This window comes from Protopterus annectens, chromosome 2.part0 (genome assembly GCF_019279795.1).
Source record: "Protopterus annectens isolate FY-2018-M chromosome 2.part0, PAN1.0, whole genome shotgun sequence".
NCBI classification, from domain to species: Eukaryota; Metazoa; Chordata; order Ceratodontiformes; family Protopteridae; genus Protopterus; species Protopterus annectens.
The window spans coordinates 1,844,355,851-1,844,372,559 of NC_056728.1; the positions used below are offsets into that span (position 1 = coordinate 1,844,355,851).

At 36.7% G+C, this 16,709-nt stretch overlaps 1 protein-coding gene across 1 annotated transcript in view; it reads left to right on the forward strand.

Annotated features, from left to right (window-relative positions):
- The window catches only part of LOC122793779 (carboxypeptidase B-like), a 322,241-nt gene that overhangs the window by 79,315 nt on the left and 226,217 nt on the right, over nucleotides 1-16,709 (forward strand). The window contains exon 6 of the mRNA XM_044061969.1: nucleotides 7,128-7,232. Within this exon, the coding sequence (XP_043917904.1) occupies nucleotides 7,128-7,232 (105 nt within the window). The remainder of the gene's footprint in view (nucleotides 1-7,127; nucleotides 7,233-16,709) is intronic.

A 16,709-nucleotide genomic window follows, 5' to 3' on the forward strand; every position in this document is an offset into this window, starting at 1 on the left:
TTTGCAATGGGAACATGACTTTATTTTTAATGATAAGATTAAGTATAGAAATTATATTTTGTTCTACAAAAAAAAATTAGATGATATTTTCCTTATCTGCAACAAAGAATGAAATAAATTATCACAATTGTTGTATTTAAATTATTTAGAGTCAGCTACCACTTTTTAAAGGTTTGATTTGAATTTTTCAAGACTACAATAAATTTTCTAGATATATGTATAAATCTAGATGATGGAGGTCATATCAATACTAATGTATTTAAAAAGAAATGGAATAGGGAATTGTTTCTACACAGAAGTAGTATGCACCTCTCCACACACATTTTTAAGATTGTGTTAAAGGCCAAATGCTTAGACATTCTAGAATAACTAGTGAGCTAGGTAAGTTATATGGAACTTTATATCTAGAAGGAAACTCATTTAAGTGTACAGGTTATGAGCCTGAACAGATATCTACTATAAAAATATTTTGACAGTGAAGGTTGATGGAAAAGATTCTAGATTTTTAGTATGAAAGTTGATAATGTTACAGATATGAATAATGGAGAAAATGTAAAAGGTACTAATGTAGATATGGCTACTGCTTCTCTATATAGGGAATCTTTGTCCAATAGTTTGAATATTAGATTTCCACTGACCTTTTCTCATGATACTTGAGCTTTATGTGATATATTTAAGAAAAACTGGAGCATGCTGACTTCTGAATCAAATGTTAAGGACCAGTTGGTAAAACACTTAAAATTTGTTTTTAAAAATAAGAAGAACGTGAATCACTAACTCTGTTTAGATGAAGGTAAAAGTGCTATGCGTCCTTCAAACAGAGTAGGCACATAGCAATGCAGAAACTGCAATTCCTGTAAATATAGCAATAGCTCCACTAGTTTTATAAATCCTAAAACTAATGAAGAATATGTACTTAGATATTATGCAGATTGTAAAACCGGTAATTTGGTCTATTTGTCTAATATAAATTCTGGAGAGCCCTTTATGTAGGTAAAACAAATCGGAAATTAAGAGAAAGAATGTATGAACATCTAAGAGGTATAGATAAGGGAGGTAAAAAAATAATTCCCTTTCAAATCATGTATTGAAAGTAAACAAACATGATTTTAATTTTATGCTTTAAGAAATGCTATCAGAAAATAAAGAAAATAAGAGAGAAAGAGATATAGTTAACCACCCTGAGGGTATTGAGAGAAAGTGGATCATTGAACAAGATGTCATAAATGATTTGGTTTAAATGATATAATCCCACTGAAACATAAAAGTGATATAAAGGACTGGGATACACCTCCTGTAGAACACTATGGGCTACAGGGCAGGATAAGATGTGAGGTACCCTGTCATGTCTGTGTACGATGATGTCAGAGTGTATGAGTGTCAGCCAGTGTAAATTAAATGAATACTGAAGTTAGAAGTTAGAAAGAAACAAACTGTACAACTGGATCACACAGTCCTGAGGAGGATATGAGCAATATGGTAAATGCTGAGATGCATGGCACACATACTTCTCAACCTTATAGTACAAGAATTTTGGGCAATTACACATGGAGGGCAAAAGCCCACAGTCAGGGACAGATTTTAAATACTGTTATAAACTTGCTAAAATAGCAGGGTATACATTAGGGTGCACTTTTTGAATGATTTCATCCGAAGTTAAATGTCTGTTAATTTAGTGATGTCAATTCTCAATGAAATGTCAGTCAATCATAAATTGTATGAGGAGCAAATCCAAATATTTTGAGAAATTTAGGACAATTGACAGGTATGATGGTAAATGATAGTATCATATACAAGACTCATCATCATCTTCTTTCGGCTGTTCCCGTTAGGGGTTGCCACAGCAGATCATCTGTTTCCATTTCTTCCTGTCCTCTGCATCATGCTCTTTCACACCAACCGCCTGCATGCCCTCTCTCACCACATCCATAAACCTCATCTTAGGCCTTCCTCTTTTCCTTTTACCTGGCAGCTTCATCCTTAGCATCCTTTTCCCAATATACCCAGCATCCCTCCTCAGCACATGTCCAAACCAATGCAATCTCACCTCTCTTGCTTTGTCTCCAAACTGTCCAACCTGAGATGACCCTCTAATATACTGATTCCTAATCCTGTCCATCCTAGCCACACCCAGTGCAAATCTTAACATCTTTAACTCTGCCACATCCTGCTCTGACTCCTGCCTTTTCAACAATGCTACAGTCTCCAACCCATATAACATAGCTGGTCTCACTACCCTCTTGTAGACCTTCCCTTTCACTCTTATTGGTACCCGTCTGTCACAAATCACTCCTGACACTCTTCTCCACCCATTACACCCTGCCTGTACGATCTTCTTCACCTCTCTTCCACACTCATCATTACTCTGAACTGTTGATCCCAAGTACTTAAACTCATCCACCTTTACTAACTCTACTCCCTGCATCCTCACCATTCCTCTATCCTCCCTCTCATTTACACACATATATTCTGTTTTAGAACTACTGACCTTCATTCCTCTCCTCTCTAAAGCATATCTCCACCTCTCCAGGGTCTCCTCAACTTGGTCCCTACTCTCACTACATATCACAATGTCATCTGCAAACATCATAGTCCATGGGGCCTCCTGTCTAATCTCATCTGTCAACCTGTCCATCACCACTGCAAATAAGAAAGGGCTCAGAGCTGATCCTTGATGTAAACCCACCTCCACCTTAAACGTATCTGTCACTCCCACCACAGTCCTCACCAATGTCACACTACCCTTGTACATATCCTGTACCACTCTTACATACTTCTCTGCCACTCCCGACTTCCTCATACAATACCACAACAGATACAAGACTATTTATTTATTTATGTATTTAACATTTGTTAACCGACTGGACACAGGTCCTTTTTCAGAGGAGGCCTGGGGAGAAAAGTTCCACAAATTAGACAAAGTTTGCAAAAATTTTCTCAGGCAATCATTACATAGTACATCAAGATTATAGGATAACAATTATGCATCATTCACATTGAAAAAGGAAATTCAAGCAGCAGTAAAGAGAAAAACAATATCAAAAACCAACAATTATATACCTTGAGATTATTGCAATCTTTAACATTTTTATAACTGAGGAAAGAAACATAGATAGGGTAAGGCTTTTCAGGAGGATATTAGCTGAGACTACATACAAATAATTTTAGAATACTATTTGGGATACAGATCGGACACATAATCCCTGTTATAATACAGAAACATTTCACCAAAATTGCTTCATTAGCATTACTGCTATGCTACAACCTGAATAATGATTGTGCAGTCTGTGGGAACCACATACACCCCTCTACATGCCTCAGCATAATGTCATGGAACTGGTGTAGTATCCATGAGTAGGGTGACTGTGAAATACCCACTGTGTCTCCTGATGGCTGCTAGAAGGTCGCCATCACATTATCAATGCTATAAGTACATTAGTGTCTTCAGCGATTAACATAGATGAGCTCCACACCGCTAAACACTAACCATAATGCTGTCATAGTTATTCTAAGAACTGGTACCTACAAACAGGGAAATAGATCTTCATTTTTAATATGCTATAAGAAACTACACCAAAATAAAAAATATTTTATTAATGCATCTTGAAAAACATGTTTAACAACTGACATAGTTACAGCACAGACACATACAAAATTCTAGCAATATTGTTAGTCACCGCATTTAAAAATGCATAAAGATGAGGCATAAAACCAGTGATAGCCTAAAAAAATAAACCACTGTAATAGACCTATAAAATTAATAAACTGTGTAATAAGAAACAGAAATTCGTCAACCCAAAGATGTCACAATTCACTCAGAGGAAGACATAAATCAAAATTTTATCACAGTCATTAAGCTCTTTTGTCTTAAAATAAGACTTCTTCTGAAGGTAAAACAAGTCAGAAATTAAGAGAAAGAATTTATGAACATCTAAGAAATGTAGATAAGGGAGATAAAAATAATCTTTCAAATCATGTCTTGAAAGTTGGTAAACAACATGATTTTAATTTTATGGTTTAAGAAATCATATCAGAAAATAAGAGAGGACGAGCAATGGTTAACTGCCCTGAGAGCATTGAGAGAAAGTGGATCACTGAACTAGGCCTTTTGGTCACAGACTGCTCCTGCCTCCACTTACAAGGCACTGGAATTGTTGATTTTGTACCTAGAATATGACCCAATCATTTACCCCTTATTCCTGAAAATACCTATTTTGCTTTATCTCTTTAAATGACAGATTGTTCCTTTTAGGGTGGTAAAGCTTATCTGACAAATATGGCATAATGAGTGCAAGTGGTAAGGAAGCTTTGTTTGTGTTGGGAAATGTTTCTTGGAATACCAAGAGTAGCAGTACCGCCATTAACATGGAAGCCATTCTACCTAAGCTAAAACCACTGATTGTATGTGTAGTAATTTATACAGTAAAACAACCCTAGGGATTTTGCTTTTTGCAAAGTTTTGAAGCCACAGAAGAGTTGGAGTTTCACTGCTGCAGTTTAAATGACCAAGTTGGAGGAGCAGGTAATTTCCTTAGCTAAAAGGAGTCTGAGTGGCTGAATTTGGAGGAAGAAACCAACATATTTGATAAATGGTATGGACCAAATGAAAAAATAAACTTGAGGAATTCCTACTAGCATTTTAATAGAATTGAGGGGGAGAAGATTCCTTGTCATTGTTGGTGGTGCTTTCAAACTCTGAAGATGGATTAGATTCCAATGGCAAAACATTTGTACCACAATCAAATTAAAGCTGAGGAGCACACAACTGATTTTTGTTCAGAATGATCCATGGTGAGTTCAACACCACCATGCTAAAGATATGCTTGTTGCATCCTAAAAATAGTCACAAAGGTAATTTTTTTCCTTCAATTTTTTTAAATTCTTTAATGCATAAACAGAAGTAAATGTAATACAGTTGTAAATAGCAACAATATAATTGTAAAGAAAAGAAAATAGCATTTTTGAGGGAAAACTATATACAATATGCCTGTGAGATATTAAGTAAAGCAAATTGTGTTACCCTGGAGAGTAAAGTTCAGTATAGTAAACAGTAATATGTTACATAAACAATAAACATTTTGAGAAACAAATTCAGGAGGTAGGGTTCTGCTAAAATAAATCAATTAGAGATGATACTTTTGCCCAAGGATTCTTGACAAGCATCTTTGGAAATACCTTTTTTTTCTCTATTTTAATCTTAGTTAAGGCTACTTCTTTTAAGGAAGATAAAACTGATCTCCATTGCTTAGTGATACTTTTCCTTGCCACTGCCAAAAGGGTCCAGAGTAGGTAGAGATTCCCATTATGCAACTTGCAATTACCATTTATATTAAATAGAACTAAAAACTAGTTAAAGAAAAAGAATCAAACCATAAAGCTTTGTGAAATCCTCCAAGTAATTTTAAAATGGTTTCAAAGAAGAACAGTCAAAAAATATATATGCATCCAGTCTGCATTACAAATCTTGTTACACCTCCAAAATTTAATAGTGCTGTTTTTTAGTTATTTTGACCATTCTATCTGGAGCTAAGAAAGCTCTGTATAAAATTTTTCAAGTAAATATATGCCAATGTTGAAAATAAGATGTTGTTTTCATAGAATTTAATATTTGGGAATTCTGCTCTTGATTAAGTAATGTTATGATCCAATGTTATATGCTTCCAATTTTTTTCATTTATATTAATGTTGTACTCTATCAGAATTTTATATAATTTGGAGATAAGGTTTTCTAGCAAGGGTAACTATTTTGGTGGCAGGCCTATGAATGAAAAAAAATATGTAAGCAGTAATGCTCCCCCATCCCCATCATTTATCTTAAGTTGGTTTAACTGATGTCACCCTTGTTACCTTTATTAAATCTGGTTTCTGTGGTAACTTTTGTGTGTTTTATTTCTGTTTTATTTTTTTTTTAAACAAAGAAACCTTTATTGACACCATCCATATATTAAGCATCATGTTAACTGCAAACTGTTCATTGATAACATTTGGTAAGACAACATATCATTCCAATGAATGAATAAATAACATAAGAAGGATAAAAACATGTCTAATTTCTATCCCATCAATTTCAAGTGAAATAAACAAACCATTACCTTGATAATCTCTATCTGCCTGCATCCCTTCATCTATGTGTATTTCTATTTTAATATGCGTTTACATAGAGGCAGTGTTTTATTTTTGTGTACTATTTTTTTGGATTTACCTCTTAGTTCAAGCAGTGCCTGGCAGAGACATTCTGCAGCATCTGTGCACACACACACACACACACACACACACACACACACACACACACACACACACACACACACGTGTGTATTATGTAACACTTAGGTTGTAAGATTTGCTGTGAGCACTGTCTTTGTTGTATGTTATTCACTTCATTTTCTCTTTGTGGAGTTTGTTTTCACTTTGTTGGGGAGATTATTTTTCTCTTTTTAACTTTTTGGATATTTTTCACTGTTCCTAATTAAGTACTGCACTAAAATTAGATTTTTTTGTTTTTTTTTTATTACTATATAGAGTGTTTAATTTTGTGCCGCATTCCTGACTCCTGCTTTGTTCAATTTCCCTTTTTTTATTAGTATGTTATGCAGACATAGTAATGTATTTGAGGTAGGGGTGTATTTTTCCATTGTCTGTGTGGTTTCTGATTGATTTACTTTTTTGTTTTTTGAATATGCATGTGTTTGACAATTTTTCCCTGCTAAATGACTAGTAAAGATGGTTGCAGTTTGCTGAATTTTGAAGGCTGTAAGGGGGCGAGGATTTGTAACTGATTGTAAGGTCCACATGGCTAATACTAGCTTGTTCCTGTGCCTGAAATAGACATGACACACCAACACCAGTAGCTAGGGTTGCTTAGTTTTTCTTGCCCATTTTGTAAATGATGACATTACATGGTTAATTTAAAAGGTCTCCAATGTGATACTACTGCAGATTCTGGCCACAACCCCTAAGAGCTGGAAAAGCTATGATCCTGCATTCATTTCATGGGGGGAGACTACACTAAGTCTGGCATGTTAATGTTCTAAGCACTTGCTAACACTGACAAATATTTTTAATAACAGTGTGATAATTACATTAACTACATGTTGAATTAAGAAACACTATTATATTTTTGGTTGCAGTTGGGCAAAAGAGGTACAAAGAAGAAAAAGGCCATCTTCATGGATTGTGGCATTCATGCCAGAGAGTGGATTTCCCCTGTGTTCTGTCAGTGGTTTGTCAAAGAGGTCAGTAGGTTATCAGAAATGTATTTTTACTGTTATATTGTTAATAATGTGACATTTCACCACACCATACAGAATTTCTATTAAATGTTGCTTTGTTTCTCTCTTTATTTAGCCAGTCATTAATGTTTTCCTGCTCTACTGCTCCAAAAAGCTATAGTCTCTCATTGCTGTACAGCTCACCCAAGAAAACTCAACTGTCGAAAATACATGTAACTTCATTATTTTCAAGACGAGGATGAATAGAGGGTGTTTCTTGGGCCACACAGCAAGTTATGAATTAGCCTTTCAGAAAGCATGCTTCCCTGATGTTAACTTAAAAAGGGATGTGATAACCTTGACCCTTTAATAGACTTATAATAGCCACATGCAGTGAAGGAAGGCTACATTGTAATGTGATTAAAGACAGATAATTGTGAAGCATTATTTGTTATGAATCACATTGTTATCACATAGTCAGAGATGCACTATCAATAGAGAATGATGTTTACGTTAGCTTGCTGAAAGCAGCATCACTGCTAAACATTTCTCCATTATTGAATGACATCTTGAGATTCGTTTGAGTGGTTTACCAGTTATACTGTGGTGACATGGATGGAACTAACAGTGACATTGTAGATGAGATAAAAGGGTCCCATCACTATGCAGATTACAGGGTGTGCAAACTCAAGAGTTTCAAATTTGGTTTATGACCACATAATACTAACATTCATAGATTTTTAGGTTTGGGCCAAGCTCAAAGCCTTCTGACCTTTGAGAAGCTTAACTACAGCTTTCACAACAAGGAATTAACATTTAGCCATATGATCATCTAATTCCTTTTTAAAGGAGGTACGGAGTGGACTTTATTTCAATGAGAAGTGAGATGTTGGGTAATGATCAGCTAATATGGGCTCATGGACATGATGAGCTATCAGTCAAACCTGACCTACACTTATGACTGGGTTATGGGTGAATTTGAAAGGGGAGTACCAGTAAACATAGCCTGCCTAGACTACAGTAAGACTTCTGACTCAGTCTCAAAGAGAAGGCTGCTGGAACCATTACAGGTGTTAGCAATAGGACTAAGACTGAGGAACTGGATGGCTGGGCATAGATAGTTCTGGTGAGAGAGACAATGTCAGAAATTAGAAAACTGACTAGTGACAGATCACAGAGATCTGTCCAAAGTCCTTTTCTGTTCATTGTGTTGGTCTCTGACATATCTACAGTAAGGGAGCAGAGAGCTGGAACAGACTCTGAGATGATGATAACACAATGACAGGTACAGTAGTGGAGGATGGGGGAAGAGCCTAGTACAGGATATGGGAAGCTGACCATGTGGACAGGAAAGTAACAGCTCAGTTCAATGTAAACAAATGAAAAGTACTGTACTTAAGCTACAATGACCCTGATGTGAATTACCACCTGGCAAGGTAAAACTAATGGCAACAGAGCAGGAAAAGGGTCTGATTATATTCTTTACACCTGGACTGGACCACCAGGAGCAGAGTGAAAGGGAAGCAGCAGCAACAAATACCATGCTGGGATGTGTCCTAAGGAGGAAGAGATTCCAGAATCAAAGAGCTAATGCTTTCTTTGTACAGGGCCCTGGTAACACCAAGAGTACTGTGTGCAGTTCTGGGGGTCATAAAAGGAAAGGAGCATCAGGCCGCAGGAAAGAATCCAGAAAATGGTACCAGAAATATGTGTGAATTAGGGGAATGGATATGACCAGAGGCTGGATATGCTAGTTCTTCTCACCTGGGACCAAAAAGGTAGGAGAACATGACAGTGATACAAAAGATCATGTCAATGATGTGAAGGGGTCATTCTGAACAGGAAGAAAAGAGGGAGGAAGGAGGAGGCACAGGTAGCAGATTATAGGGACTAAATACTTCCAGGACCTCCAAAAGAGAGAGTTGTAGACCCATGGAATAGACTATCAGGCCAGATCGTGTATAGGGAATGCACAGAGGCATTCAAGAGAGCATGAAACAGATAGAAAAGGGTAAGGAAGAAACAAATTTGGAAGAAGGATTTGAATGTTACATGCACTTAAAAGGGCAAACGTAATACACTTAGTCTGGCAGGCACCATAGAAAGTTAAGGCTTTGAACTATAGTTCTGGTGGTGCAGGGTTTCATTACTTCAGTCCTTATTTTGCCTGTGTGACCTTGTCAAGTCACTTAACCAGACATTACTCCCAGATTTCTCCTGAAAAGAGACTGTATCAAGCTGACCTATCTGGTTAACAAAGGGCTTTTATTATTATGGTTGTCTCCCTTTGCCATCAAATAAATGTAATATAGTATAATGAACATTTGTTGCAGCTATAAATGGAGATTTTGAGGTTAATTGTATTTGCATGTGTTTTTGTCCTTTCTTTTATTTATTTTATAGACAGATTATTGAATAAATGAAGTCTGGTCATGGTTCAAACTGTAAGGTACTGATCAACTCTTAGGCAGTAACATGAGACCTAATGTCTTTTAGCTCATCTAATTACTAAGCCTTTTAAACCCATCAATACTCTTAGAAATTAACCTTACTCTCTAGTTGAAAAATATATTTTGTCAGGGTCATAAAGACAGGGAAATTATATTCATTGACTGGCCAGACCACTGAGGTACAGGAGGTAATGGTAACATCTCTAAAATGACTAGAAAACCCTCTCTGTATCAAAAGCCTTTCTTGTTACTATCTCAACTTGTTAACCAACGAAGCGATTTCCATCTACAGTTATACATAGGTCCATAACCACAGTTTCTATGCAGTGGTGCAGTGGTTAGCATTGTTGCCTCAATGCAAGAGGTTCTCCAGTTCGATTCTCAGCTGGAATGCCTTCTGTGTGGAGTCTGCATGACTTCCCTGCATTCGTGTGGGTTCCCTCTGGGTGCTCCAGTTTTCTCTGACATTGCAAAGACATGCATCTGGAGCATTTCTCCCCAGGCCTCTGCTGAAAATGGGCTCTGTCATAGTCAGATTTTTTCAGGTAAACAAATTTTAAATATATAAAATAGTAGCTCCCCCAACATAAGTAGGAAATAGTTACTTGCAAAAGTTACTGTGCTGCATTGCCCATACTATGCATCAGCAAACCGATTTTCACCAGCATTGAGTTATATCAAACTCATAATGAACTACCAACATATCAAAGGAGAAATGATAGCTGTATCAAGTTTGCGGTCATCAGCAAACTTGGTAATCTAGAGGTTGCTGGTGTGGAATCATGCATTTGAGAAAAAGATTATGAAAAGGGCAGGACTGGGACTGATTATACAACATTGCAGTATCCCACTGGCTTCCACAGTTAGTATGGAGAATTGACCAGCCACCCACCCTTATCACCCACTTTCTTCCTAATAACTATTTGGCAATCCAACAGATGAGAAATGTATTAACCCTTACCTCAAGAGAGTTTATGTGTGACCTTTGAGAGAAGTTGTCAAATGCCTAGATGACATCAAGATAAGCCACATGCACTGATAATCCCTCATCTAGGACATCTGACATTTTTCAAATAACCTGTCCAGATTTAAAAGGCAGGAGCTACTCTTCATAAAACCATCCCCCAAGAGCAGTAAGCTGTCTGTATCCTTCTGAAGCTGTTCCATAAATATTCATTCCACAATGATCAGTGTTTTCTGGAACAGCTAGGCATCCACCCTTATGGACAAGTGCCACTGCAGTATGTTACTGTGCATCAGGTACAAAATTGCCAGAGAAATATTTGTGAAATAAGATATGCAGGGGAGTTAAAGGTCTTGCATGATACTGGTGAGAAATAGTCAGGGATATAGCCTAGGTGCATGGATCTGATGTATGTGCTGTCAGTCAAGGCTGCCTGTTCTTGATTGTGTGTCTGTTTGATGTGTCACCCACAGCCTCAGGGTACAATACTGACGTAGTTACATGCACTGGACTATTAAAGTGAGTGCTAATTTCACCCTGAATTATGTTGGTGAGATGCTGACATTCAGAGTGTGCAGTGCTTTGACATCAAAGGCATTGCCATCATGGGAAGCACCCCTAATTGTTCCTGATACAACTATACAAGCTTTACACTTATCTTCTGACATTTGTAGTACCTTATTGGAAATCACTTTCCTCCTGGAGACCTTCCAGTAGTGGTGCATGTCCCAGTATCCTCCAGATTGGACTACTGCAACACCTTGTACCCAGGCCTTCCAGACTCAGAACTTGACTGTTTTAAATTAGTGCAGCATTCTGCAAGTCAAGTTACTGACAGGACTGTCTCCATGCCACCATATTACCCCAGTTTGGCGGAGTTGACACTGGATGCCAGTATGGTCACATATTACTGCCTTCTGGCTCTGCTCTACATGGTCTTTTACAACATCGGTGTCTTTTATCTTAAGGAACTTGTAGACCGTTATTGGCCATGCTGTGCTCTGGCTGTTCCATCCCAAGACTGCTGGAAGTTCCAAGGATCTACTTTGATTCCTAAGGTAAATGTTCCTTTTCTTTTCAGGGGCCATACCTTTGGAAGCTCTTACCAGGTTGGTTGAGGTCACTGCTTTTTATCAGTTTTTCAGATGATCCCATAAGGCTTACCTTTTTTGCACAGACTTAATGAAGTAATAACTTAGCTTCCAGTATGATGTTTCAGTTTTATATATTTCAATAACTGTTGCTTTTTATTTATTTATCTGTGTTTTATTGCATTAGTACTTAGGTTTATATACATTTGAATTTCATAGGAATATTTTGTTTCATTAATTACTTTCAAAAGTTATTTTTTGACAAGTGAACATACTTTCATTTCACCCAAATGGAAACTTCTATATTTTGAGAACAGCCTTTTCATTTTATTGCATGGTTTATTAATTTTAAAATTCTAGCTGTGAGGTTTGTTTGACTCTGCCATACTAAATAAGTCTTATGGGTACATGACTGATAGTATATTTATCAAGAATACTATAAAGCTCATCTCCAGCTGTCATCCCTACATAACAAGCTAGTGAAAGAATTAGGAGGTGGAGATACAAATGCAATAAGTTCCCTAAGCCACTAGAAATAAGAGCTACACCAAAATTCCAAAGCAAGGTTTCAAACATCCTTCATCACAGACATGCATATTAGTATTCAATTTGATAACACATACTGAAAAATGACAGACTCCAGTCATGTGCAGAGCCAGTGTTCTAAGAACAGAATGTAATGAGAAGCACAGATGTGAAGCTAGGCACAAACATTATCGAGGAAAACAAATGGACATAAGAAGTGCATGAATTAGTAGCAGAAAATACAAAGAAAGCAAAACAGCAAACCCACGTTAGTTCTAGATAATTTCTAGTAATTTCATCTTGGTACTTGTTATAAATTTGAATCTCACACATAAAAGTTGCTTAATATTGCAGCACAATAGGCATCGGTGGTGCAGCGGTTAGCATTGTCGCCTCACAGCAAGAGGTTCTCCCGTTCGATTCTCAGCTGGAGCACCTTCTGTGTGGAGTCTGCATGTCCTCCCCACGGTCGAGTGACATTTGAAAGACATGCAGGTAGGTGCATGCATGAATGGGTGGGCCTTCTTTGAAGGTTGGGCGTCGGGCTGGCAACTCGGCACTGTAAAAATCCACTGCCAATCATTAGCGGATCGAAGTTCTGCTGTGGCGACCTCTAACCAGGAAAAGCCAAAAGACCAAGTGAGCATTTAAAGTTGTAAAATACAGTTGCAGCTGAAATAAACTATTATAATGTTCAAAACTATATGCTTATGTTTAAGCCTATTCTCATGATCCAACCTAAAAAAGTGGCAGTTCTGTGCATACAAGGACTATTGCATGTTATACATTTATTTTTAAACCACAGCCTTAAAAATGGATTTCGCTCTTCATAAATGTGGATGTTTATATGTGGAGGAGATCACTCAAAGGAGGGATTAGGAGAACATGAGACCTCCAGAATATAATATTTATGGAATGTATGGGGGTTGCAGTTAAATTAAATATATGAATTATATGATGAGTAGTGAAGCATGAAGCCACAAAAACAGAAAACTACCACTCTGGCAGAAGATATTATCATACCTATTTATATATATATATATATATATATATATATATATATATTTAGGTTTACCTTCATTATGTTGAAAGTAAGTTGTACGATGCACCAACGTGCGAAAGTACAACTTCAAGATTTGGGGAATGTTGACTGCAAATGTTGCGAATTCCAATGAGAGAATGCACATTGGCACATTTGCTCATTTGAATTCTGCATTCCAGGTGAGGATTGCACTATAGTGGGGATCAGGAAATGCACCCTTTCCCTCACTGTAGTGCGATCTCGGACTTTGTATATTAAAGTAGCAGGGGGGCTTGCCTCCCTGCATAATGATGTATGGAGACGTTCTGAAATGTCTACTAACTTTCACTCTTGTGCAGCAGTTCGAAAATGGTCGAATCTGGTTTTCCAGGAAACCAGTTTCGACCTTTCCCATTCAGAAATATGTTGAATTTTGTGATTTAAAGTTGCACAATAGTGCGAGCGCAAAGATCACTTTCAACATAATGAAGGTAAACTATATATATATATATATATATATATATATATATATATATATATATATATATATATATATATGGGTTCACTTTATAACATCGAAATACTGAAATGTCGAATTTCAGTATCTCGAAGCTATAAAGTCGAATGTACAAAATAGCGAATGTTCATAATCGCGAATTTGACGTATGTCGAAAATATGTCGAATTTGCGGTTATGAAGTTGCGCTATGTAATGTCCGTGTCTGTGTTTTGTTGGTGCGCGGTGCCGTGTTTGGATGTAGGTGTTATGTCAGGTAAGTGAGTGTTTTGTAAGGGTTTTGAGTGGGAGTTAGAGTGTGTGTGATGGATTGGAGAATGTGCGCGTGTGAGTGAGCTTTTGTGTTGTGTTTGTGTGATCTCGGAGTTAGTATATATAAGTAGGGGGGTGGGGGGTGCTTATGTGTGTGTGAGTTGTGTATGTGTGTTGTTTTTTTGTTTATGTTGTGATGTGGGTGTTTTGTTGTATGTTTAGTGTAGTGTGTGTGGTATTTTCGGTTATGTGGTTTTGGTTTTGTTTGTCGGTGTTTTGTGGATTCGGTTTTATAGTCTTGAGATACTGAAATTCGATATTTCAGCATTTTGAGGTTATAAAGTGAATCTATTGACATGGGTGAGTATATATGGGTCTTATTTCAATGAACAAAATTACATTTCAATGAACCGTAATTTCGTGACTCCTTTTTCATGAAAGTGCACTTTCACGATAAACCAAGTAGGCAAAAAGCAATGGAGGTTGTTGTTGTTGCAGATTGTGGCACAGCGGGGATAAGGGAATATTCCCTTTTCCCCAATGTAGTGTGATCTAGGAGTTAGAATATATAAGAAGCGGGGGTGTGAGGGTGCAGGGGGCATGCCCCCCCTGCATACATGTGGTTAGTGTTGTTATTCTTTTTTTTTTTTTTACTGTTTTTGTTGTTTTCACTTAATTGTTTTTCATGAAAGTGCATTTTTGAATAAATGCACTTTCATGAAAAAGGGGTCGCAAAATTACTGTTCATTGAAACGTAATTTTGTTCATTGAAATTAGACTCCTATATATATATATATATATATATATATATATATATATATATATATGTATATATACACTACACACACACACACACACACACACACACATATATATATATATATATATATATATATATATATATATATATATATATATATGGGTCTACTATACATGGTTGACATTTCAGAATGTCGAAGACCATATTGTTGAGACCATTTGATCGACATTCAAAATGTCGACCATGTAATAAAAAAAACCCCACAACACTTACCTTCACACTGCTAGCAGGGAGCTCTATGCCTCCCTTCACCCCCCCCATGGGGGCTCTGCCCCCCCACACCTCCCCTTAACTTGATTATACTAACACCAAGATCGCACTACAGTGCGGAAGATGGAAATCTTTCCATTCTTCACTGTACGGGGATGCCGGTTTTGCATGGTCGACATTTCGAATGTCGATCATATGGTCTCAGCCATATAGTCTTCGACATTCTGAAATGTTGACCATGTGTAGGGGATCTATATACATATATATATATATATATATATACATATAAATATATATATATATATATATATATATATATATATATATATATATATATATATATATATATATATATATATATATATATATATAACTAAAATTAACCGCACTCAAAAAAATTTGAATGAAGAGAAGAAATTTTAACTAAGAAATGAACTTTGTGACAATAAAAGCATTCAAAAAAATAGTAAATCACACCAACAACTCTTGTAGAACTTTAGCGCTTTCGTCTTATTTATTATCAAGACTTCTCAGCTCTAACCACTTACCATACTCCTCACCTGGTTACTACCCCATCTCCCACTCTCTCTTATCACACAACCCACCATACAATAACTACTTCATGCCTGTTGCCCCTTTTTCCTTTAATCATATCACTATATAATTTCACAAGTTCAAAGTATTGTACATACCGAATGCCCAATCTCTCATAAAAAAATGCAAAAATCTTTTCTAGACATTGAAAATTACCTCTCCCAACCATCAACTCATTTTAAATCCAAACAAAACAAAATTAATGATTTTCACAAATAACTCATATAAACTCGGCTCTCTACCTCACTATATTCTCTCCTCTAGTGGCACTAAAATTGAACCTACAAATGAGGCCAAGCTCCTAGCAGTTACTATTGATGACAGACTAAAATTTGACAAACATATCTCACTATCAATTAAGAAAATTCACACAAAACTTGGAGCTCTATATAGGGCCAAACCACACCTCACAAACCAACCCAGACTAGACACTTTCCACCCTACTCTACTGCTCACAAATATTCACCAATCTATGTAAGACTGACATTAATCAGCTAGAGTGCTGCTATAACAAAATAGCTAAGTTTGCCACCAATCAACCCAATAAGACCCATCATTGTTCTGTTCTTCGACTACTTAACTGGCTTGAACTACCAAACCTGCTAAAACTAAACCAATTTAGTTTTGCCCACAGAGTAATACATAACCCCAGCAATGGACCTGCACTGTCAAGCCTCATTCAACCAAACTCTAACTCCAGATCTCTTAGATCTTCTGACAGACTAATGCTAAAAGTTACAGTCTCACAACTATTATGGCGACGTCCTCTATTCCCAGAAAATGGCTAAAGATTGGAATGCTCTTCCTCAGCACATCCAAAACAACCCCAACATATCCTCATTTAAAAAAAGCCTAAGAGTTATCTCAATAACAAATAGCTCTGCCCCTGTAATGCTCCTGACTAGTTTTTCTCTCTCCCCTATTATTCCCTTCCCGCTTTCTCACATTTCCACTTTTTCTACACACTTATACAACTAGTGCTTGCTACCTCTTTTTCTACAGCTGGGCATAACTATTTCTCTGCTAGAGCTTGTACTCTTATTTTGTTATTAATTTGT